Raw genomic sequence first — 25,580 nt, 5'->3', positions numbered from 1 at the left:
ATAAGGTCCCTTTTTACACGTAGAGCAACAGTCAAATTACGTTTTAGTGTTCCGCCACCACCGTCAAAAGCACCTTTCCCGTGACCAGGCGCAAAAAAAATTCCAAGTTGCATTCATTCCAAAAGTTTTCTTAAAAATGTTTGGTTTCCGAACATGAACCTTTGCTTGAACTGGCTCGCCGCCCCGTCCGAGAAGATAAACACACTTGTGATTTCTGGTCGTTTTTCCTTGATGTCTGTTAATACTCTGCTTAAAAATGAGTGCGTGGCATATTTGTCATGCTCCACATGGTCAGACATAATCGCATATGAAGCGTGATTTCCTCACGCAAATCACGCAACAGGAGTAAATATCGCAGTTTGTTGGCAATGCCAATAACCCTGAATTTCATCTTGTGGAAGAATAGTGAAATTCTCCGTGAAATCCACTTGCAAAACCATTGAATTTTCAGTCGTTTGTTTCTTCTGCACTTCAAACATTTTGCTTTGCATTATTTTAATAAATGTTCATGGCGAGGGACTCCTTGGAAACAACTTGGCGAACGAAATGGAATTCGATGGGGAGCTATCAATATTAATGGGGCTTATGGAAGAAAGAAGGTAGAACTTGCTGAGTCAGCAAAGAGGATGCATCTGGATGTGCTAGGAGTAAGTGATATTCGGGTAAGGGGAGATAAGGAGGAAGAGATAGGAGATTATAAAGTGTACTTGACGGGTGTTAGAAAGGGAAGGGCAGAGTCTGGGGTAGGGCTCTTTATCAGGAATACCATTGCACGCAACATAGTTTCTGTTAGGCACGTAAGTGAGCGAATGATGTGGGTAGATTTGTCTGTGGGAGGAATTAGGACAAGAATTGTGTCCGTGTATTCACCATGTGAGGGTGCAGATGGGGATGAAGTTGACAAGTTTTATGAAGCATTGAGTGACATCGTGGTCAGGGTCAACAGCAAGGATAGAATAGTGCTAATGGGCGATTTCAATGCGAGAGTTGGGAATAGAACTCAAGGATACGAAAGGGTGATTGGTAAATGTGGGGAAGATATGGAAGCTAATGGGAATGGGAAGCGTTTGCTGGACTTCTGTGCTAGTATGGGTTTAGCTGTTACGAATACATTCTTCAAGCATAAGGCTATTCACCGCTACACATGGGAGGCTAGGGGTACCAGATCCATAATAGACTATATCTTAACAGACTTTGAATTCAGGAAATCTTTTAGGAATGTACGAGTTTTTCGGGGATTTTTCGATGATACAGACCATTATCTGATCTGTAGTGAACTAAGTATCTCTAGGCCTAGGGTAGAGAAAGTGAAATCTGTCTGCAAACGAATAAGGGTAGAAAATCTCCAGGACGAGGAAATTAGACAGAAGTACATGGATATGATTAGTGAGAAGTTTAGAACAGTAGACAGTAAGCAGGTTCAGGATATAGAAAGTGAATGGGTGGCATACAGGGATGCTGTAGTAGAAACAGCAAGGGAATGCCTAGGAACAACTGTGTGTAAAGATGGGAAAAGGCGAACATCTTGGTGGAATGATGAAGTGAGAGCAGCCTGTAAACGTAAAAAGAAGGCTTATCAGAAATGGCTCCAAACAAGGGCCGAGGCAGACAGGGATTTGTACGTAGATGAAAGAAACAGAGCGAAACAAATAGTTGTTGAATCCAAAAAGAAGTCATGGGAAGATTTTGGTAATAACCTGGAAAGGCTAGGTCAAGCAGCAGGGAAACCTTTCTGGACAGTAATAAAGAATCTTAGGAAGGGAGGGAAAAAGGAAATGAACAGTGTTTTGAGTAATTCAGGTGAACTCATAACAGATCCCAGGGAATCACTGGAGAGGTGGGGGGAATATTTTGAACATCTTCTCAATGTAAAAGGAAATCATCATGGTGGTGTTGCAAACAGTCAAGCTCTTGGGGAGGAGGAAAATGATGTTGGTGAAATTATGCTTGAGGAAGTGGAAAGGATAGTAAATAAACTCCATTGTCATAAGGCAGCAGGAATAGATGAAATTAGACCTGAAATGGTGAAGTATAGTGGGAAGGCAGGGATGAAATGGCTGCATAGAGTAGTCAAATTAGCGTGGAGTGTTGGTAAGGTACCTTCAGATTGGACAAAAGCAGTAATTGCACCTATCTATGAGCAAGGGAACAGGAAGGATTGCAACAACTATCGAGGTATCTCATTGATTAGTATACCAGGCAAAGTATTCACAGGCATCTTGGAAGGGAGGGTGCGATCAGTCGTTGAGAGGAAGTTGGATGAAAACCAGTGTGGTTTCAGACCACAGAGAGGCTGTCAGGATCAGATTTTCAGTATGCGCCAGGTAATTGAAAAATGCTACGAGAGGAATAGGCAGTTGTGTTTATGTTTCGTAGATCTAGAGAAAGCATATGACAGGGTACCGAGGGAAAAAATGTTCGCTATACTGGGGGACTATGGAATTAAAGGTAGATTATTAAAATCAATCAAAGGCATTTATGTTGACAATTGGGCTTCAGTGAGAATTGATGGCAGAATGAGTTCTTGGTTCAGGGTACTTACAGGAGTTAGACAAGGCTGTAATCTTTCACCTTTGCTGTTTGTAGTTTACATGGATCATATGCTGAAAGGTATAAAATGGCAGGGAGGGATTCAGTTAGGTGGAAATGTAGTAAGCAGCCTGGCCTATGCTGACGACTTGGTCTTAATGGCAGACTGTGCCGAAAGCCTGCAATCTAACATCTTGGAACTTGAAAATAGGTGCAATGAGTATGGTATGAAAATTAGCCTCTCGAAGACTAAATTGATGTCAGTAGGTAAGAAATTCAACAGAATAGAATGTCAGATTGGTGATACAAAGCTAGAACAGGTCGATAATTTCAAGTATTTAGGTTGTGTGTTTTCCCAGGATGGTAATATAGTAAGTGAGATTGAATCAAGGTGTAGTAAAGCTAATGCAGTGAGCTCGCAGTTGCGATCAGCAGTATTCTGTAAGAAGGAAGTCAGCTCCCAGACGAAACTATCTTTACATCGGTCTGTTTTCAGACCAACTTTGCTTTATGGGAGCGAAAGCTGGGTGGACTCAGGATATCTTATTCATAAGTTAGAAGTAACAGACATGAAAGTAGCAAGAATGATTGCTGGTACAAACAGGTGGGAACAATGGCAGGAGGGAACTCGGAATGAGGAGATAAAGGCTAATTTAGGAATGAACTCGATGGATGAAGCTGTACGCATAAACCGGCTTCGGTGGTGGGGTCATGTGAGGCGAATGGAGGAGGATAGGTTACCTAGGAGAATAATGGACTCAGTTATGGAGGGTAAGAGAAGTAGAGGGAGACCAAGACGACGATGGTTAGACTCTGTTTCTAACGATTTAAAGATAAGAGGTATAGAACTAAATGAGGCCACAACACTAGTTGCAAATCGAGGATTCTGGCGACGTTTAGTAAATTCTCAGAGGCTTGCAGACTGAACGCTGAAAGGCATAACAGTCTATAATGATAATGTATGTATGTATGTATGTGTGTTTCATAAACACTAGTTTTACTAGTTTATCAAAACACTCTTGAACTGTGCCAGATTCTTGAATTCGGGATACATGATTTTCATCCCTTTGCCACTGGTACCACTCAATTTCGTCTCCAGCATTCCTGTACACATGGCTCCATGCGACGGGGAAGTCCCCGGCCTCGCGCTCGCGAGAATGTCATAAACACGCGACGTATTTTACTAATTAAAAATAGGAGAGGATTTCCACCAATCAATACTTATTTATTGTATATATTAAACTACAGGACCGGTTTCGACCTCATATTCAAGGTCATCTTCAGCTGAACCATACATACATATTTATATAATGAAGCTTTGATTAAGATTGTGGTGTTGAAGGAATGCCATATGATAATGATGTACATTTAGTTACATACAAATGGGGCACGTCTTAGCGTGAACTGGCGTATATGTCATTCTGTACAATATTGCAACTGTATGTCTAAAATGTTGAAGGTCTTAAAACTAGTGTATAAAACACGTCTTTTCCTAAACTAACTTATATATATGTACAAGATAAAAACAATATATAAAAACACTTCATGCATATGAACATTCGTTCTTGCTTGGTGGTCAATACATCGACTAACTTCCGTATTTAAGTCTTATTCACAGTTGTACACTGCAGCTGCTATTCTTGGAGTTTGTAAAATTGCATGGATAAAAGTTTTGTCTTCCTGTGCGTATGTGAGATAAAACACTTTCAATTTAAAAAGGTGCCAAATGTATGGATGAAATTCAAGTAAAATATGTTCAGCTCTGCTGTGTGTGTTGCCCTTTTATTAGAACCAATTCATGTTGTCTTTTTGGCGTCCGTAAATTTGGATGACATTGGTTTCAAAGTAGTGGCTCCTTTCCCATTTGTAGCTGTGCAATGATGTTATGTTTATCTGTGGAAGATAAGATTGAGTTATAAGTGATATTGTGTGGAGGAATGTCTAAGGGTTATGTGTGTTAATTGGAATATGTACTTACTGTTGTTGGTGTAGCTGAGTTGTGTTTGACATGCGAGCTTGTAATGTACTACTTCGTGTTCTTCTTGGGCTTATACTAGCTGCTGTGAGGGGAAGGGAAGGGGGGGTAGGGAGAGTTGTTGTTGTGGGGGTAGGGATGGAGCTGGGTGTGTTGTTTGGTGTTTTTCTGTTGCTTGTTGCGTTCTGTTTATCGATTAACTTAAGGTAAGGGTTTTTTTAGGGCGGGGATAACTGTATTGAAGATGATGTTAGTTTTTTCTGTGATTTCATTTATGTTGTAATTTGGATTGGTGTACTGATCTAGAGTGATGTAAAATTCTTCTGTTATGTTGAGCACGGGGCCTTTGGGGTTTATGTTTAGGATTTGCATATCGTTATCGATGTTTGTAAAACTGTGTTTATAGTCTGCGACATGTTGTCCTATTGAGGAAAAATGATTGTGTTTCACTGCGTTTTTGTGTTCGTTATATTGGGTTAGGAAGTTTCTACCGGTACGTCCGATATAGCTGGTCTCGCAGTTATTACATTTGATACAGTATACCCCTGAGTGGTTGTATTTGTTGTTGCTGTTGATTGTCCTGACATTGTGTATGATGTTGATACTATTGTGTGTAGTTCTGAATGCTATTCTTAGGTTATGTTTTTAAAAAATGTTAGTTATGGGGTATATGTGTACATTATTGAAAGTGAATAGTGCATAGTCTTTCTTGGATTCGTTTACTTTTGTTAGTTTGGTTTTGGGTTGGGATTTTATTTTGTGAATGATTTTGTTAACCATTTCTTTCTTGAATCCATTGTTTTTAGCTATGCCATGAATTAATTGTAATTCTTTGTTTAGATCTTCTTTTGTTAACTGTATATTGAATGCTCTGTGTATCATGCTATAGTAGGCTGCTCTTTTGTGTATGTTGGGGTGAACGGAATCCATTTTAATTGTATTTGAGGTATGCGTGGGTTTTCTGTATATTCTGTAAGAAAGGTGGTCATCATGTCTAGTTGTCGTTATGTCCAGGTAGTTCAGTTTGTGATTGTTTTCGGATTCCATGGTAAATTTTATATGGGAATCTATTGTATTGAGTTTATCTAATATATCAGTTTCATTTGTGGACCTATTGTCGAGGATGATAAAGATATCATCAACAAATCTACACCAAAAAAATATATGGTCTATTTTGTTGATGAATGTGTGCTCTAAATAGTCTATGTAAATTTCGGCAATTATACCAGAAGCGGGAGATCCCATTGGTAAACCCTGTTGCTGATAGATAGTATCATGGAATTTAAAGTAGTTGTTACTAATGGCAAAATTAAGTAATTTAATGAACTCTTCTATTTCCAAAGTGCTTAAATTGCTATGACTTTTTAGGTTAGATTCAATGATTTCTATTGTTCGTTTTGTGGGAATGTTTGGGTACATGTTTATTATGTCAAATGATGCGAGTTTGTGATATGGTTCAATCTTTAATCCTTTTGTCCTATTACAAAATTCTATTGAGTTCCGTACTGTTTTATTAGCTAAGAATACGTAGTGCTTTTTGAGAAGACGACGTGCCCCATTTGTATGTAACTAAATGTACATCATTATCATATGGCATTCCTTCAACACCACAATCTTAATCAAAGCTTCATTATATAAATATGTATGTATGGTTCAGCTGAAGATGACCTTGAATATGAGGTCGAAACCGGTCCTGTAGTTTAATATATACAATAAATAAGTATTGATTGGTGGAAATCCTCTCCTATTTTTAATTGTGCAATTGTCAATACGGAAATGAAGATTATAGATTACGATAACATATTTTACTATCAGCTTCGTATGAAAACATTTGAAATTTTAAACGAATGATATAGCAGTTTGAAAGGGTATACAGTATTGGCTTTGCATACCAAATTTTATTTAAATAATTGAACCACGCACTTTTCGTCTACAGAAACTTTTATACCTTTTTCGTCGCGTGTTTACACGGCCTGCAGCAATAAATTCGTCGCCTTATTATACCTTGTATAAACTGTTAATAAGTACTTTACTACAAAGAGAAAGAGCATTAGAATTAACATTTACCATAATTATTTTGATACCTTTTCATCATAATAAACAGTAATTCCTAAAACATTGAGAAATATCAAATGAATTTAGACTGCACATAAAGGTTCAAATAACCACACAATTAAAAATTGAGAGACATCAATAAATGAATACATATCATAAAATTAATAAAATTTAATGCTTTATCTATCATAAAAACCAATTGTTGAGTTTTATTTTAAACTTTACTTATTTCCTTCTTGGTTTGACAATTCTCTGGAATCAGCCACTAACAGTTTTTTCTTCTTCTTCTTCTCCTTCTTCTTCTTGTGACATATCTCTAACAGATAATGGCTGTCATCACGGTGATTTTTCTGTTTATTCACTGCCACTACTTTGAACACCTGTCACACAGGCTTTTTAACAAAGTTATTTACTTTTGTCTGCAGTCACTCCCTCCTTCAGTTTCATCTTGCATGATCATTTGAAATAGTTGGTTCTTTTTTATTGCTCATCGTGTGACGAAGTACTTTGGTATATTTCTTTTTAATGGTGAGCGTAACCTCCATTTCTTTATGTAATTGTTCAGGCACTTCAGTGTTGTGTACTTTATTTACCGATGATATTTTTAGCAGTTGTCTGAAGACCCTCATTGCAAAAGATTCTAATCTTTTGCTGGAACTGAGTGTCCAGGCCTCAGCGCCGTATAGCAGTACTGAGAACAAGTAAGTATACGGAGATCAAGACTTATGTTAAATTCCCTGCTGCAGAGGATTTTGGTCAGCTTTTACCTCCTCAGTCCGAGTTCTTATTTCCATTGAATTGCTCCACTTGTGATTAAGTAAATGGCCAAGATACCTGAAGCTGTTAATGTGCTCTAATGCTTTACCAGAAGCTGTCGGGATGGTGTTAACAGGTGGGATATGTCTGCTCGCAACCATTAGCTTGGTCTGTTTAGTTTTTAGATACAAGCCTGCAGATGCACTGTATGCTTCATCACTTTTCATTTCCAGTTTTCCATGTTTGGTGATTCACTGTAATATTTGTACCCAATTCAGAAGAGTTTGCAGACCTTCAGCACTTATTGCTAGGAGAACAGTTTCAACTGCATATCTCAGTAGTGCACAATATAGTCGTGTGAACGTTCAACCCTCCATGTACCAAACGGTCACATCACTCTTAGAAAAAGAAACCTTTGACAAGCAGTACAAAGAAAAATATTTTTTACATGCCTATGTAAGTACTAGATAATTCACATACATATACAGGGAGTATCAGACCATCAAAATTTTGAATAACTGCATTTTTGTTATTCAGCTTTTCATGTTGACCACTAAAGAAAAATCAGTTTTTAAAAATGACTACAAAACCCACACAATTTCCTTATGTTTCAAAAATACATACCGGTAGTTCACTCAGTGTAAATACAGGAAGAAAAGCATAAGAGAATTAAAATTCCAAGTTGCACACAGTTCCGTTGGCCACTGAGCACTACTCGGAGTTGTCGGAGAGTTTCCAGGCCTCATAGGTCGCCAGAAATGGCAGTAAAAGATCAAAACTCGGTATTCTTACCGATTACTTAGCTGCTATTCAGTTCTTACTTGTTGTAATACGAAGGGGTGTCAGAAAATAACCAGAATGATTGGTTGTTTTTTCAATAATCCCGCACTGGAGTTTTCAGATGGTAGTACTGGAAAGGTCTGACCTTAAGCGATTCAGCGTGAAGCATGTCAGTTGCCTCAGGCTTCTCAGTTGCAGGGGAAGAGCTGAGGAACGAGGCTGTGTTCGCAGTACGCAACATGGATCTGAAGTTGCAGCAGCATGCTTCAATTAGATGTTGTGTTCTCCTGGGCAAAACTCCCAACACAAACAGTAGAAATGTTACAGCAAGCTTACAGAGAGGAAGCCATGGGAAAGACGCAAGTTTTTGAGTGGCACAAACGCTTTAAGGAGGGTATAACTGATCTTGAGGATGCCCCACACCCCGGAAGACCCTCAACTTCGAAAACGGACATCAATGTGAACACAGTTGATGTCCATGTTGCAGGAGGAGCGCTGTTTAACTATTGTACAGATTGCTGGAATGATAAACATCTTCTGTGGATCAGCAGAAGACATTATATCCAATGTTCTAGGGCGTAGAAAAGTTTCAGCGAAGTGGGTGCCACGTGTAATGAATGATGAACAGAAGGCTCACTGTGTGATGGCATATCAAGAATGGAAAGGGAGACTTCAGCAGGAACCATATTCTTTGGACAGGGTTATCACATGTGACTAGTCCTGGTTCCATCATTATGACTCAGAGACAAAACAGCAAAGTGCCCAATGGAAACATCCTTCCAGTCCAAGACCCAGAAAGCCAAAGTTCAGGCAAGTACAGGGAAAGTCATGCACCTTGTCTTTTCTGATAAGCAGAATATTGTGTACAATAATGTAGTGAAAAAGCAACGTACTATTACTGCTGATTACTGTTGTGAAGTATTAAAGGGGCCACTGAAAGGAAAAATTGCACACAAAAAAGACCCAACTTTGCTCAAACGGGATGGATCCTGCACTAGGACAACACATCTGCTCATCGGGCAATTAATTCATAAGACACAATAACCAAATTGGGCATTGAGGTGATGCCACATTCACCTTATTCACCGGACCTAGCACCATGCGACTCCTACCTATTTCCTGCAGGGGAAAAGGAACTTCAGGGTCGCCATTTCCAAAGCGATCGAGAAGTAAACAATGCTATTTCAGTTACACTCAACAGACAATCAAGAAAGGGCTTCAGGGAGTGTTTTGAACAGTGGACTGAATGCTGGAACCATTGTATTGTATCTGAGGGAGAATACTTTGAAGGTCTGTAAGTGAATTTGAATAAAGGCAGCCAGTATTTTGCTGTCATAAAGTCATTCTAGTTATTTTTTGACACCCCCTCTTATGACTTATAATCGAGAATGCCTTGTACATCTTGAAACGCAATGCTATTTTGAAAAATATATCAGTGCTATGTAAGTAAATCTACTAAGTTGAGTAAGACATAGTATGGAGAGTATTCATAAAATAAACACATGGGTTCAACATTTTGGGCAGCTGCCTTCATCAGTGGAGGATAGAACAAGAATGTTTCAGTAGTTGCTGTCATGAGGCAAAGGGAAAGGGTGATAGGCGAGATAAGAGAATGGAAAGGAAGAGTGGTTATCTTCCCTGGACCTGACTACCAGTTGATGTCTTAAAGGCAAGATGGTGGAAAGTTGGGGTTAAAGGACTTGAACTGTGAAACTACCATCAAATGTGGTTTGATGGAGCTGAGTGTGGAAGATACATCATATAAGAGACTTCAGCATCCAACTTCTTGTTCTGAGGGATACGTTATCACAGAGACTGCAAGTAATGGCTTCTTGGTGCTAACTGAACCGTACCTGAACACGCCATGGAAGACGTAATGCTTTGCTGCACAGTGGGGCATACTGACTTGCCCAAAGTGTGATTATGGAAGCCAAGAACAGACAGTTACTTGCATCATCCAAGATCTAGTGTGACTGGAATGACCTAGTGAGGGCTTCTTCTCTAACCTTTTCCTGACTGAATGCCCTAGATGTTTGACTATAACGTGATTTAATAATTGTAAACCATTCTATATGATAAATAAACATATAACAGTTTCATTGTGATTGCTTTTTGGACTGTTCCTGGGAAAGACCACCACTGGCAGTGGTCACTTGTGAAGTAGAAAGAACCGGGTGAGTTGGCCGTGCGGTTAGGGACGCGCAGTTATGAGCTTGCATCCGGGAGATAGTGGGTTCGAACACCACTGTCGGCAGCCCTGAAGATGGTTTTCCATGGTTTTCCATTTTCACACCAGGCAAATACTGGTGCTGTACCTTAATTAAGGCCACGGCCGCTTCCTTTCCAGTCCTAGACCCTTCCTATCCCATCGTCGCCATAAGACCTATCTGTGTCGGTGCGACGTAAAGTAAGTAGCAAAAAAAAAAAAAAAAAAGAAGTAGAAAGTTGCCTGCTTCTATAAACTCTTGTTCTTTTCCGAATGCATTATACTGTAGAAGAATTCTGATTATCTGTTTCTCACTGTGTCCTTATTGCAGAACTGATCCAGGCATTCGGTTTGGAATCTATTCTGATCTACACTGCTCTTCTGTTGAAGAAGCGAATCATAGTCTATCATCACAGCTTGGAAGCTTTGCTCAAGGTAACTGCATTCGTTATATTTGTTCTTTAGTGTAATATATTTTAGTTAAAGTATCGGGTGTCCACAATCAAGGTTATGTTATTCAGCGCGGTACAGCACGGGCTGTAATGATCGTAGGATTCTGAAATTTCGTAGACATGCTGACTAAGCAATGCGCTCACAGATTATTAATTCCAAGTTTTGCCACCAGATGAAAATATGACACTGTAAGCAATGGTAGGGGTCACAGAAAAAAAGGTAGGAAAGATCAAACACATGATAACGGTGGTTCTGGGAGGTTTATTAGCATTTATGGTTACAAACACTGTTCAATATGGCCTCCGAACTCGGCAACATGCTGCATCCGTGACAATGCATGATCAACAGTTGCTCGCAGCATATCAGGTAAAATCAGAGAGACATGTCATCGTATGCTAGCCTTTAGATCAGTCAGAGACCGGGCATGTCCCTGATAGACACGATCTTTCAAATATCCCCACAACCAGAAGTCACATGGATTTAGGTCCTGGGACCTCGAAGACCACGCATCTGGAAAATGCTTAGAGATAATGCAGTCGTTACTGAAGGTTTCTCGAAGCAATTCTTTCGCCTGGCGAGCGGTATGTGGTGTTGCCCCATCTTGCATGAAAATAACGGTGTGGTCACAGTTGCGTTCCTGCAAAGCTGGAATCATGTGTTGCACAAGGAGGTCCCTATAACGTGCAGATGTCGCTGTACACCTAACAGGCCCACGAAGGGTCATCTCCTGAAAGAAAAACGGACCGAGAATGAAGGGGCTTGTAAAACCACACCAAACAGTCACGTAAGCTGAATGCAATGGTTGTTCCTTCACAACATTTGAAGGAATCGAACCCCATATGCGACAGTTCTGCGCATTCACTGCACCCTCCAGAGTAAAATGCGCCGCAAAATCTTGTGAACTGTAGACCGGGGTAGCGACAATTCACATGACACAGCTCGAGCGCTGGTTGCAGAATTGCGAGAATATGCTGCATGGTCTGCTACAGCTACAGCAATTTCATCAGTCCATGGGGAGACGCCGTCATCCTGTCTCTGATGCAACACCTAATTCACTTGTTTTCTCAAATTTCGTAACCCTTTTTTTTTTCAGCCCATTACTTGTCATGGGACCTCTTCTCTGCTGTTTCTGTCAGCAATATTCCCGCAATGCAGTATTGCTATTGCTGCCATCCTGATAAAACAACTTCACTAGTAGTGCACGGTCACTTTCCAATAGGCATTACTTTTCACACGGAAAAGTTCAACTTTCTTACGTTACAATGAAGATTCACTTCACAAACGGAATCAACATGCGTCACCAAGCAACAACCAAGGAACTGACACAGCGCAATTCTACCAGAAGAACATTTTGATGTCAGAGTTACGGAATTTTGCATGTTCTGACCGTTTAAAGCGCCATATTTTTCCCTGGTGGCAAAATTAGAACTAATAGTTTTTGTGGCATAATTTGCGAGCGCATTGCTTAGTTAGCATATCTACGAAATTTCAGATGCCTACGATCATTACAGCCCATTCTATACCACACTGAATACCATAACTTTAATTGTGGACACCCGGTAATAACCTGCATTTATGGTAGACTAGCTGTTCTGTACAAGTGGTTAATTTTTGTAATGGCAGCTGAAGAGAGAGAGGGAGCATACACAACTAAAAGTAATGTGTCAGTTAGTTTTAGGGAAATAGGACATTGTAAGCCCTCCTTACCATATCTCCTCTCCAGGAAGCTGGGTATAAGTACAGTAGTTCCTCAACTCTCAGTTTCTGGCAGGACCACAGAAAAACACTTACAACACAGGAAAACAGAAAATCCGGGAACAAATGAACCGTCAACAATTTGGCTAAACATCACAAAAATATAATATGCAAACACTCCTACACCAAATCAAACTACAGCCCCAAAGGGCCTTTGCCTACCATGCAACCGCTGCTCAATCTGACGGCCTGCAGATTACGAAGTGACGCATGGTCAGTGTGAAGAGTCCTCTATGCCGTTGTTCCTGGCTCTCTAGAGTGGCGTCGCTGCCTCACTATTAGATAGCTCATCAATTAAAGGTAATCGCAAGCTGAGTGGACCTGAAACCAGCCCTCATATCCAGGTTAAAAGGCCTGACCTGGCCGGGAATCGAACCTGGGCCCTCCAGGTTAGAGGCAGGCAAGTTAGACCGCGGGGCCAGCTTCAAACATTAATCACCGGTACGGGACTTAAAAATCTCGAAACTTTACATTCATTTTTACTGGGGAATCTTCATCAGTTTCGCGTGAAAACTTCTTTCAGTTCAGCAACTTTGATCAGCCAGACTCTTTAAAAAATCTAATAACGCTAAGCCAAACAACAATCGACAACAAGTAGTTTTTAATTCTCTAATCTAATCAAATAAAGCACATTAGATACAAAAACACCCATCAGGATGGCAAAATCCCTATTTTTAATCTTCCATTGTAATTTGGTCACCAGTATACTGTTCGTAATCAGTTTCTGGAATTCTTGTACCGCGTAAATTAGGCCTACATAGACTTTTAAAGGTTATGTTGAAGTTGTGAATATGGTTTTGAATGTATAGATTCTCCAAAGTTCTCGAATGTAAATGATTCTGCCTGTCACTAATCGCAATCAGATTGGAAAGAAAAAAATGTCATCAAAACTTCACAAATTCGGTTATTCGTGACCTTGAGCTCAGCTGGAAAGTGTGCTCGCTGTATAAGTTAGTACGAGTAGGAAATGTTACAAACTTTTTAAAACCGGGTGAGTTGGCCGTGTGGTTAGGAGCGCGCAGCTGTGAGCTTGCATCCGGAGATAGTGGGTTCAAACCCCACCTTCGGCAGCCCTGAAGATGGTTTTCTGTGGTTTCCCATTTTCACACCAGGCAAATGCTGGGGCTGGACCTTAATTAAAGCCACGGCCGCTTCCTTCCCATTCCTCGGCCTTTCCTGTCCCATCATCGCCATAAGACCTATCTGTGTCGGTGCGACATAAAGCAACTAGCAAAAAAAAACCTTAAATGTAACGTGCGCAAATAAAATGACTGCAGTTTTTATAATATTTTAACACAAAAATATAAAATTCTTAGTCTTATATTGGGACCAAAACAGTAATAGGCAATCCCAAAACCTCCCATGGCTTTATGTATATAAGGTGCAACATCTGTTCTGGTCTCGATAACATAATCGTGTACGATAATATTAAAACTTGTTCGTCGATACAATTGAAAAAAAATGCAGATATTGTACGATCATTTGACGAAACTAGTTCTGTCGTATCCTACGAATACGGCAGGCTGGGGACTGGAAAGGGTTCTAAATGCACTAAAGCTCTACAATGACAACACCAGTTAAGAGTGGCTTATTGCCTAGTCAACTATATTGAAATTGTATTGATGCACTGTACAATAATTTACAATTATATACAACTTTATACAACTGGTAAGAATTATCTTGCTTCTAGGGAACTTCCTAATCTTTACACTTTGAGCTACTTAAGAAGTCTTTGGTTCCCTATCTGTACTTTGTTAATACTAGTTGATACTTTTCTTCCGGGAGAATGATGTCTTCCACAACGTCTTCTCACTTCAAGTTATACATTCACTTGTGCACACGAACACTCACTGGTTTCACTGATCTCCGTCACTGTTACCCAAGAGGATGCAGTTCTGTTACTTCTACTAGCTACTGTCTGTGTGACTTCCTTGGTGTTGGCCTTAATGGGTGTTCTAGATCTACTGTCTCCGTGGTTACCTCTTCCCCACTGTCCGGTCAATACTCTTAAAGTTCATGTCCCCGCTCGAGTCTATAGTATGGATACTCTGCGGCTCTAAAGTGCTTCCTTCCCTTGAATTACTTCCGTATAGATTAACGATTATTAAGTGGGCTCCTCCAGAGACCTTCACTTGTCGGTAAGATGAACAACCAGTCTTTTACAACCATTTCCCTTAAATAATGTCTTTAATTGCTGTTAGGCGATTATGAGAATCGAATCCTTGACCAATTAATTGTACTGTTCCCTGGTCGTCTGTTGCTCCTGAAATGCTTTCCCTTCATACTCACGGCTAAACTATTCCGCTCAAGTGTCTCCTCGACCTAGTACTCCATCATCCAAGGGTAGATGAATTCCTGGCACACTGCCAAGAGTACTTGTTACCAGTCTCTGGCGAATTGACTTCGAGCTCTTTCTTGAATATTGTTTCGCGACCTGACTGGCTTACTGTCATGCTGGACTTCCCTGCTCCCGACTTCTGTTTCCAACACTCTGACTACCAACAACTGACTGACTAATCTCCTCTGCCCCTCCTTATGTCATCTCGGTGTTCTCGAAACTACCATGCCCCGATGACTTCATACACTTCGTGATTCTGATTTGTCGTTTTCCTATTGGTCAGTAAAATCCCTTCCTTGGTAATGTTTTAATCTCTTAATTATTCTGGAAGCTTGAATATCTGAAACTTTTCTGGCCTATGTGCGTTCTCTTAAGCTTCGTCTCGTTGTCCTTTGACCGTGTACACATCGTGATAAGAGAGTCACAAACATCCTGTGTATATTCAAATATTTTACCATACCTGGTTGGTTTCAACTTTTCAGAACTGCATCGCCTTAATATTCCCAATGTACATATATCTGAAATTATTTCTTTATACAATTATTTTTACTGGGACACTTTGGGATTGTATTCCCTTTTCTTGACTTTATAATTCTTATTTCTACCTCACTCCTTGTATTGTGAGGTCGCGGTCCAATTTTAGATCGGACTGTTCGCCCACCGTGCACTGATTGCGGGCGGCCCCGTGTCAGCGACACGACAGTTCAGTCTTCAAGTAGAGCTGTTGAAATGCGCTCTGTCTCCTTCCAGTTGTTGTGGCCACACTCTGCTTTATGGATTTCCGAAGATTCTCTAAACAATACCACCCGAATGCGATGCTAAGATGGTCCTTTATGCAAGTTCACCGCCGATTGCTTTTCCAGTACGGTACTTGTTCTAATTATCGCAATGATGGGACGTTAACACCAAGATCCATAAGTATACCATAGCCGTCCTTTCACGAGATACAGTTTCTTGAAAAACGCTTGATTGGGGATTTAGCGTTGATGGAACTGAAATTTCTGGTCGGCTGATACGGGAAATCGTTTCTTCGAGGAACGGATAATGCAGGATTTTTACAACGTGATTTAATTAGGATACTTGCAGGACCATGTAGTTTGAATGAATAATCTGGGAAAACGTAGTTTCTGGGAACGTATAATCGAGGTTCTACTGTATAAATGAGCTGCTTCCAATTTGTTCAGTCCAATCATATTTGCTCTTCCAGTTATTGTTGCCATCCTGTATCTCTCTTGGTTGAGTCTCTCCAGATTTTGTTTTTCCCAAACGTCTCTAAGTCTTCTCCATGGTCTTTTGCTTGGGACATTCTGATCAAAATACATTTTTGGGGTTCTGCTATAAGACATTCTCTTCATATAACTAAATCACCGTTCCAATAAGAAGCAGACCATCACCAATTCACTTGTAGGCACTCTTTAAGTGCTATTAGGTTACAAAGTGCGAAAATACTGTGTTCTGTGTTTTTTTTTTTTTACTATGGCCTGTCATATACAACATCGAACAGTACACTATATATGACTATGAGGACACATGGCGACCATGTTTACTGGGTAACTGAGGGTGATGAGTCATACCTGATGTCATAGGGTGTGAGAGGTGGGATTAATATCCAAAAACTAAGACCAAATTTTTGCTGCTGCACATTTAGGACATTAAATAACTTGACATTTCACCGTGGACAAGAAAAGTGTTTGTGATGTCATCTTATGATCTCGCACCACCGTATTTTCTTCTAGGAACAGTGCTGTGAGAATATGACTTAAGGCAGAGCAGACGACCTTCCTCGTGGAAGGAAAGTGGCGTAACATCCACAGTCCTTATGCGCGTTTGTTCATCTAAATATGCACATGTGGCATGTAATGCATACCATAGCATATTAAAACAGTGCAATTTTTAAGTTAAAATATTCAGAAAAAAATTATTATATAATGTTTTCTTTGTCACTGAATAGGTAAGTAGTGTTGTTAGGGGTTGAAAAGAGGAGAGGGAAGGACAGTCACCTGATTACTGTCATATGTGCCAGAATTATGACTGTCCAAAATAGAAATCGAGTGTAGGACATTATCCCAGCTCTTCGCAGACCTTGTGGTAAATTATTGAATGAGATTAGACACTTATTTTAAAGGTTTTTTTTAAAAGATCATAATTAATTGCATGATATTTACTTTCCTGGACAGCAGAATGATAAAAGACCTGCAGAAGCAGGGTCTCCTAAAGAAGGCTGGGAATTATTCTTGCTGTAGGGTACTGCATGTGATTGGGAAGAAGAGAAATATCACTGTTCATCTCAGCCATATCCTTCGCTGCCCGAATTGTGAGAAAATGAAGTCATTAGCTGAAGGCACATTCTTCAAGAAAACGCACCTTGTGGTGCGCTATATTCTGCTGCTAGGGCTACTAGTTCTACTGTCAACATGGCTAAGGTTCAGTCCGGTATGACAAAGGTAACTGTGGTTCAGTATTTCACTTTCTTCTGAGATATTGCCTCGTGGAAGATAATCCAGAACATCGATGTTGTACAGTTTTGGTGGTCCCACTGAAGTGCAAGTTGATGAGTCGGTGGTTACACGTAGGAAGTATGGAAGAGGTCGAATTGTACCAGCAAAATGGGTACTCGACATCTATGACGCCGTATTGAAAGTGAGGCGTAATTCTCTACGGTGTGAGTAGGAACTGAAGTACCCTGATTCCATTAATACAGCAGTGCATACTTCCTGTCTCAACAATTTGCACCGATGAATGGACAGTTTATCTTGTTCTGGGTTCTATAGTATACAACTACAGGAATGTTTGACGTAAGGATGGATACCGTAATGCCGAGGATGGGACCTGCGCTGATGCATTTGAAGGGTATAGGAGCCAATTTAAGCGGTTCTGCTGGCAAAGAGGTGTAAGTAAAAATATTGTATAATAAAACTTGGATTCTATCGTTTGCCAGTGTGTGGAGTTTGACCGACCATAGTGCATTGAGCAGTTCCCTCAGTTTCCATTCCTTAGATGAATTTATGGCAGGAAACATACTGTAGGGATCCAGCAGCAGCTTTCCCCACAATTCTGTGCCACATAGCTAGCGGTACCCTCAATAAGGTGAGTTAGCTGCTTATTACATTGAATGATTTTGTTGCCCATGCTATTGAAACAGGCCACCATTCCACAATCCATGATGTCATGTCTTCTGTCACCAAGCGGTAACATATTTTAGGTTGGTACTTCTAATGAGAAGTCTTGTGCATATGTGTAGGTTGAAGGAGGAGGGGTGGTTATCAGCTGCATTTCAACAGGTCGCCATTACCACTTGCTTGTGATCATGGTATCATTACTGTCAATTTAAGATTTTATATTTATTTAATTAATGGCTCATGTATGCACATTGTACTGTATTATGAAGTTAACTAATTAATAAATAATTCATTCAGAGCTGATTTTAGTGGGTTGTTTAGTTACATATTAAAGCGTGATGAAACAAACCTTGCAAGTGATTTGAAATTCAAGTACAGTAGGGGGAGGGGGGGAGGTACCTTGGATTGAAGGATGGGATAACACAGAGCAACAAGGGAACATCGTGAAATATTGAAGCTAAGGTCCTGTATTGTAATTTCTTATGGTGTTATGACATGGATTAAAGTTATTTTTTGAAAAAGTTCTTGATTGACTTCTGTTTCTGAATGTTGCATCGTTTCTGTGCAGCAATGTCACACCATTGCTAGAAGAGCAGAATGTCTGTGGGAGTTACCTCTGGTTGTTGTTCTATGTAATGTAGTGCCGACTCCAATGCAGTGATACCCTCGCTATGAGACATCTTTGGCGCCTTCTCGTCTAAAACATCTCTCTCTCTTCTATTTTTCATTCAACATTTCAATGATTTCACTGATGCGTTTGTAAGTTCATACTGTTCATCACACTTCATCCATTCCACAACTTTAATTCCACTAGGATCTGGGTATCTGTGAGATTACATCTGACAAGTTTGGTATGTCATCATCATTGCTGTCATCGGAGTTACTATCAACAGACATAGCACTTTCTAAAATCTTCCATTATTTCATAAATGTATCTGGCTTCTTCGTCCCATGATTATGCTAACCCATTCACTACATCCCTTATGGTTATCTGTTTGAGGAAGTTCGTGATGTTTTCATCGTGACCTGTTGCTTTCCAAGAGTGAATGTAACCAAGCTCAATAGCAGCAGTCGCTTAAGCGCGGCCAGTATCCAGTATGTGGGAGATAGTGGGTTTGAGCTCCACTGTTGGCAGCCCTGAAGATGGTTTTCCATGGTTCCCCATTTTCACACCAGGCAAATGTTGAGGCTGCACCTTAATTAAGGCCATGGCCGCTTCCTTCCCATTCCTAGGTGTCTTCTGTCCCATCGTCTCCATAAGACCTATCTTTGTCGGTGCGATGTAAAGCAACTAGCAAACAGAACTTGTTTGCACCTTCAGAATCACTAGATAGTTTTACCCCACACATTTCAAGTTGTCGAACCCCATATCTGTTTTCCCATCTCACACTGAAATCTTCCTCTCTTTCCCTAAAATCATTTTTAAAGGGCAATGGTTTTTGTTGTAACATTCGTCCTGATATTGGATTTTCCTCTTACTTCTGTTGACTAAACCACCAGAACATTGTTTCACTCTCTTTTTCATATTCAGACTTCCTCATAAATTTTCTGTCAGAAATGCTCTCTGATCACTTATCAGAAGAATACTTTTCCAGGTTCTGTCACTTCTTCAGCTCCATATTCAGCTGCTAGCTTTTGGTCTCCCCATTATTGAGTCTTTAAAGCTTCTAATTCCACTTTTAACGGCACAAACTTCCTTTTGCTTTTACTGTTCATAATGAAACAGTGTACTACAGCACTGCTTACAACTAGTACATACTGTACTCTGTTCTATGCAGCAAGTCTGACACACAAGCCCTGAGTGGGAGCAGGCGAATACTCCTCTGGTGGGGAGGAGAGAACGTGTGACAACAAACACGTGTGATCTCAGTAGAGAGGAGGCGCAGAACACTGACATGGTGAGAATAAGCAGAGAATGAAATGCTGTAGAAAACTCATTTTAAATTTGCAAAAAGGTAATTCAAATAACGCTCGGATTTAACAGAGCCTTGGATTTACAAGACTCTACTACTGTATGCTTGCTTTGTAGACTAGTTCTACAGTATGTGCAGTGGATATCATAATCACCTTCTATAGTATTCTGTGAGTACAGTTTGAACACTAATTGCTACTTTTTGAAGTTGCAACAAAATGTAGTCTCAGTTCTAATTTTTCTATGTAAGTAACATTCCTGCCAACTTTTACAGTTTTTCCATAAAATTTACGGGGAGATAGTGTGTTTTACAGATGAACTATAATATTTTACATACGAGAACAAGCTTCTGCAGAGCACCAATACAGGTGTGAGCAGCGAACATTTAATATTTTGCTCTGTTATATATTCATCCGATCGTTACAGTATTTGACTGGGAATATGAGATGTGTCCTAAGTCCTAGTCACTCGATGTTGATTTGTGTGTGTTGAAAGAGATTGACTCTTGGATAACCGCTCGCTTGTTCTTTGCATTGATTCATTCGATAACCTTTACCGTCCTGTATAAAAAATAGTTCTTTTGTTCTTCACCTGAATTACAAAGCATAGATCGTGTTGTAGTTACGAAAAACATGTGAATTATGTTCGTAGCTTAATTTGATTCATATCTATTGTCATGTATTGCGAAGCTGAGGTTATGTAGTTGTGGAGTAACATAAATTGTGTTTGTTGCTTATTTTGTCTTATGATCATGCTATTTATTGGCAATCATGAGTAAATCTATGAAAGAACATTATCATCAGGTGTTTAGGAAAACCTATTCTTTGAGTTTCCCATGTATACGGAAATGTAGAAGAGGTGACAAATTTGCATTTTGTACTGTGTGCTCTTGTGATATTAACATAGCACATGGCGGCAAAAAAGACCTGACTAATCATGTTAAGTGTGTTAAACAACTTCGTAATTTGAATTCTAAGGAAGAAAATCAGGAAACAAACAGTTTTTTGGCCAAAGCTGGAGATATTTGTGATATAATCAAGGCCGAGTGTTTTACTTTTTTTAGTGGAACTCGACATTCCGTTGAGTGCAGCTGATCATGCAGGAGCTTTTTGTTTTGTGTTTTCAGAAAGATGCTTCCTACGTCGGAAATCCCCAAAAAAGTATGGTTGTGGTTGCACAAAAATGTGTGGTGTTCTAAATGAAATGGCGCATACTGCAACATAGAACATTGTTACTTGTTTACAGAATAGTCTATTTTCTTTGTCGACAGATGGAGGCAATGGTACCAATTCCAAGTTTTATCCCTCAGTGGTTACTTTTTATGATGCTGCTTGAGAAAGTATTATAAGTACTGTTTTATCAGTACCATCATTGGAAGGGATCATAGGAAAGCTTCTATTGTCGCAGTTGGAATTAAATAAAGTGCCCGTTAAGAACTGTCTGGCATTCTCTTCAGGCAATGCTCGTGTTATAATTGGACAGAAAGATGGAGTTCTAGCAGTTTTGAAAGAAGCTCATCACAATATTTTTGGTATTGGTTGCAGCTGCCATCTGATTAACTTAGCTACTGAAAAAGTTGCTACAACTTTACCAGTTAGAATTGATGAGATTCTTGTTGATATTTTCTATTTCTTGGAGAAGAGTGCCAAAAGAAAAGAATGTTCTCAGAAATTTCAAAGTATGCATGGAAAAGAAACAAAGAAGTTGTTGGAGCATGTGTGCGCATGCCAAGTGTTTAGACAGATTAGTAGATCAGTGGGATCCACTTCTTTCAATTTTTAAGGATGAGACGGTAGTGTGTGCTCCAAATGTTTCTGCCAGTTTATTTTCTTATTGATTTTATTCTTTACTATTCCCAAAGCAGGACATAGTAGATCTGATGACAAACAGTTGAAGAGAGTTTGTGATCCTCTTCCCTCCTCATCATATTCTTCTGCCAAAAGAATGGCATGTTCTTCCAAATGTGACTCACCTGTTGTCAGAAACATGAATCCCACTACATCTCATGAAGAAAAGCTGTTTGTTTCTTTGACCTAAACAGAGCATTTCGTACTTCTTACATGTGTATCCCATCGTTTGATAAGATCAATACTGGCCTGCAGAGTGCTTTCCCACGTACCCATGTACTATTTGAATTAATGACGGATCTATTGAAACAAATGCTCACCAAGTTTGTCGAGCCAAGTGGAGTTAAACGGTCTGCATTGCTTGATGTCCAATATCTAGAATCAGAAGGATGATGAAGAACTGGTCATTGGCATTCAAACCTCAAACTTGGTTAAGTCGCTACAAGAAGAAGACAAATCTTTGTTTATCTCGTCAGTCAGAAACTATTTCTGTGCAACCTGTGACTACATGGTTAACAAGTTCCCTTTTAAGAATGATGCACTAAAACATGCACAGGTTGTTAAACTTGATGCCATTGAAGAAGCACAGTTTTCTTCTGTTAATTTCCTTTTGGAGAAGTCTCCTGTTATTTTGTGTAAAAGAGAAAATGAAACGAGAGATGATGCTGTGAATTAACTCCAAAGTCAGTTTGCGGCTCTTCAAATAGACGACTTATCTAGTGTTGAAAGTAACCAAGCTACAAATAATTCATCAAAATACCGGGCGAGTTGGCCGTGCGATTAAAGGCGTGAGGCTGTGAGCTTGCATCCAGGAGATAGTGGGTTCAAATCCCACTGTTGGCAGCTCTGAAGATGGTTTTTCGTGGTTTCCCATTCTCACACCAAGCAAATGCTGGGGCTGTACCTTAATTAAGGCCACAGCCACTTCCTTCCAACTCCTAGGCCTTTCCTATCCCATTGTCGCCATAAGACCTATCTGTGTCAGTGCGACGCAAAGCCACTAGCAAAAAAAAATTTTAATTAGTCATGTATAAACAAATTGTTGTTAAGTAGATTTCATTGATACATTTTAAAGATATTTGTTATGGTTTAACTGAGATGAAGTATTTTGTCCCTTATGTCATTGGTTGCATGCAGTGTTTTATATTAATGCTGTTGAGCTTGTAATTATCTGAAGTGAAGAAAATACATGAATTTTGTATTGTTTTACCGCATTTGGGTGCATTGGGTTTCCGAGTATTATGATGTACTGGGATTTTACGGTTAGGCCAATTTGAAAGTTGGCAGGTATGAAGTAATAAAAATAACTCTTCTTGGGGTTGTTTGGTGGGTCCCTGGCAAACATAAAGGAAGGATCTCTCCTCACTTCTGCTTTAGGTATCATTTCACATTGTTCGTGCATGCTTTTCTCATTCCTAAACATGCACCCCTGTTAATAAATTGCTGCCTAATAATTGGACGCTCAAGCGGTATTGGAGCAATCTCTCATGTTTTGTGCTTTGTTTTTACTTTTTAGTATTTTAATGGTTTGTTGTAATTAGTAATTTATATAATTAGTATGCATTCTGTGATGTGATCATTTTCTGCTGTAATACAGCGTATGCTCAGCTTGTGTTTATATGCAAAATCAATTGACAGACATTGGCTCATCATGGCTGACTTTCAGTAAGTTGAAGGGATATACTGATTGTGAACTATCACTTCATAAATGTGGCCACCATGTCTCAATACTTGGCAAATATTTTCAGTTAATAACCACTTATGAATTGCAAAAAAGTCATAATTTTTACATCTAAGTTCCTTCTTTTGGGCATAGAATTTGCACTTTAGGTTAAAGAAATTCTAACTCTAATTGGCGATGGTCAACTTCTTAACCGAACACCATCTCACACTTCAGTCTTCAGTTCTAATGTATTCAAAAAGCATCTTCCCAATCTGGACGTAAAATCAATATTATTATTATTACATACCTGCCAAGTATTCCGGTTCTTCCATAAAATGTACGGATTTCCTACTTGCCAACCCTTCTGATTTACTCGGAAACTTTCAGTTTTTTTAACTCGTCTTCTGATTATCCGGTTTATTTTTACTTCTTCCTATTTTTGACCAGTGCTGGCCCCTTGGTGTAGAGGTAGCGTGCCTGCTGCCTCTTACCCGGAGGCCCCGGTTTCAATTCCCGGCCAGGTCAGGGAGTTTTACCTGCATCTGAGGGCTGGTTTGAGGTCTACTCAGCCTATGTGATTAACATTTGAGGAGCTATCTGACGGTGAGATGCGGCCCCAGTCCAGAAAGTCAAGAATAACGGCCGAGGGGATCCGTCATGCTGACTACACGACACCTGGTAATCTGCAGGCCTTCAGGATGAGCAGCGGTCGCTTGGTAGGCCATGGCCCTTCGGGGCAGTTGCGCCATGGGGTTTGATTTTATAACCTCCAATACGGTCAATAATTTCCCCTAGGATAAAAGATAAATTCTTATGTGCTTTTGTAAATTGTGCAACCTCATTTTCAAGCATATTTATTTGATGCTTTATTTTGCAAGTGTTTCTTCCATCGCCTTCGTGTATCGTTTTTCCTACTCACCACAACAGCGTATGTGCTTTATACAGCTGGAGATTCAGGACTGCAATCGTTCTGCAAACAAAAGAGGGTAGTGCGCACTAGAGACTCAGTTAATCGGAACGAAAGAATGCGTTTGTGAAGAAACTTAATGATAAAGATAAATCAACATTCTTTTCGTCTGCCAGGGGTTACTTCTGCACAGCATGTGATATTATTAACAAGTTCCCTCAATGATGAAGTACTAAAACACGCAAAGGTTGCATATGTTTCCAAAATTGAAGTTGCCCAGTTTTCTTCTGTATAATTCTTTATAGAAAGTTTTCCATCATTGCTGCCGAGGAAGGACAGCGAGTCGGTTGAGGATGCAATGAATGTGCTTCAGAACCAATTTGTAGCTCTTCAGATTGATGACTGTGCTACTGTTGAGAGTCGGCAGATGACACCAAATGGGCTCGCTTGATGAACGTTCGTGGAGCTGATGGTGTTCCTAAGTATGATTGGATGTCCAGGCTAATGCTTTCTGTTCTGACTCTACCGCACAGCAGTGCTGAGTGTAAATGTGTGTTCAGCTTGGTGAAAAAGAGCCAAAATCAGTTTAAATGAAATTCTGGATTCTATTTTTGTTTGGAAAACCAGAAGTACTGGTCCATGTTACTCGAGTAGTTTTCCTCCAGAATTTCTGAAGAAAGCAAAGAAACAACTCATCTCCATCTGTCCTCTCCAACCTGTGATGGATAATAGCCTGCATACTATGAACTTGACAGAATTTTGTAAATAAGTGTACATGTTGTGTTTAATTTTGACGGGGATATTCATATTGTGACCCGCAATTTTGAAGTGCAGAAAAGCACTGTGTACTGTGTGAACTGTTCCCAGTGTTAAGTGAAAACAGATGACCACTCGTCAAGATGTAATTTAATGCAAGTATTTAATTTCAGGGGTGATCATAATATGTATTTAACTTGTATTAGTATTGTTTGTAATCTCCCCCCTTGCCATCCTTTTTCACTACGTCTCAAGACTTTGCGACGCATACTGTTTTTGCAAGTGATAAAAATCATTGCTATCCGTGTTGAAGATACTGAATGTAGGATGCTAAAAGGTTAGTTTTTTCCACCTATTCAATACATATATACACCTTTTAGCATCCTGCATACTGTTTTGTTAAACATTTTCAACTTTAGGATCTTCTGGATTTCTCTTTTTGAAAGTTGGCAGGTATGTTATTATTATATTCTCAGAAAGATTGCCTGTGTGGTTTACAAATGTCTTAAAGGATCTGCCAATTGGAAGA

At 39.7% G+C, this 25,580-nt stretch overlaps 1 protein-coding gene across 1 annotated transcript in view; it reads left to right on the top strand.

Moving 5' to 3' along the window:
- The window catches only part of LOC136860064 (putative DENN domain-containing protein 10 B), an 89,502-nt gene that overhangs the window by 24,180 nt on the left and 39,742 nt on the right, over positions 1-25,580 (top strand). The window contains exon 4 of the mRNA XM_067138734.2: positions 10,633-10,736. Within this exon, the coding sequence (XP_066994835.2) occupies positions 10,633-10,736 (104 nt within the window). The remainder of the gene's footprint in view (positions 1-10,632; positions 10,737-25,580) is intronic.

Source organism: Anabrus simplex, chromosome 1 (assembly GCF_040414725.1).
Source record: "Anabrus simplex isolate iqAnaSimp1 chromosome 1, ASM4041472v1, whole genome shotgun sequence".
NCBI lineage: Eukaryota > Metazoa > Arthropoda > Insecta > Orthoptera > Tettigoniidae > Anabrus > Anabrus simplex.
The sequence above is the reverse complement of the archived record's forward strand: the minus strand, read 5'-3'. Positions and strand labels throughout refer to the sequence as shown.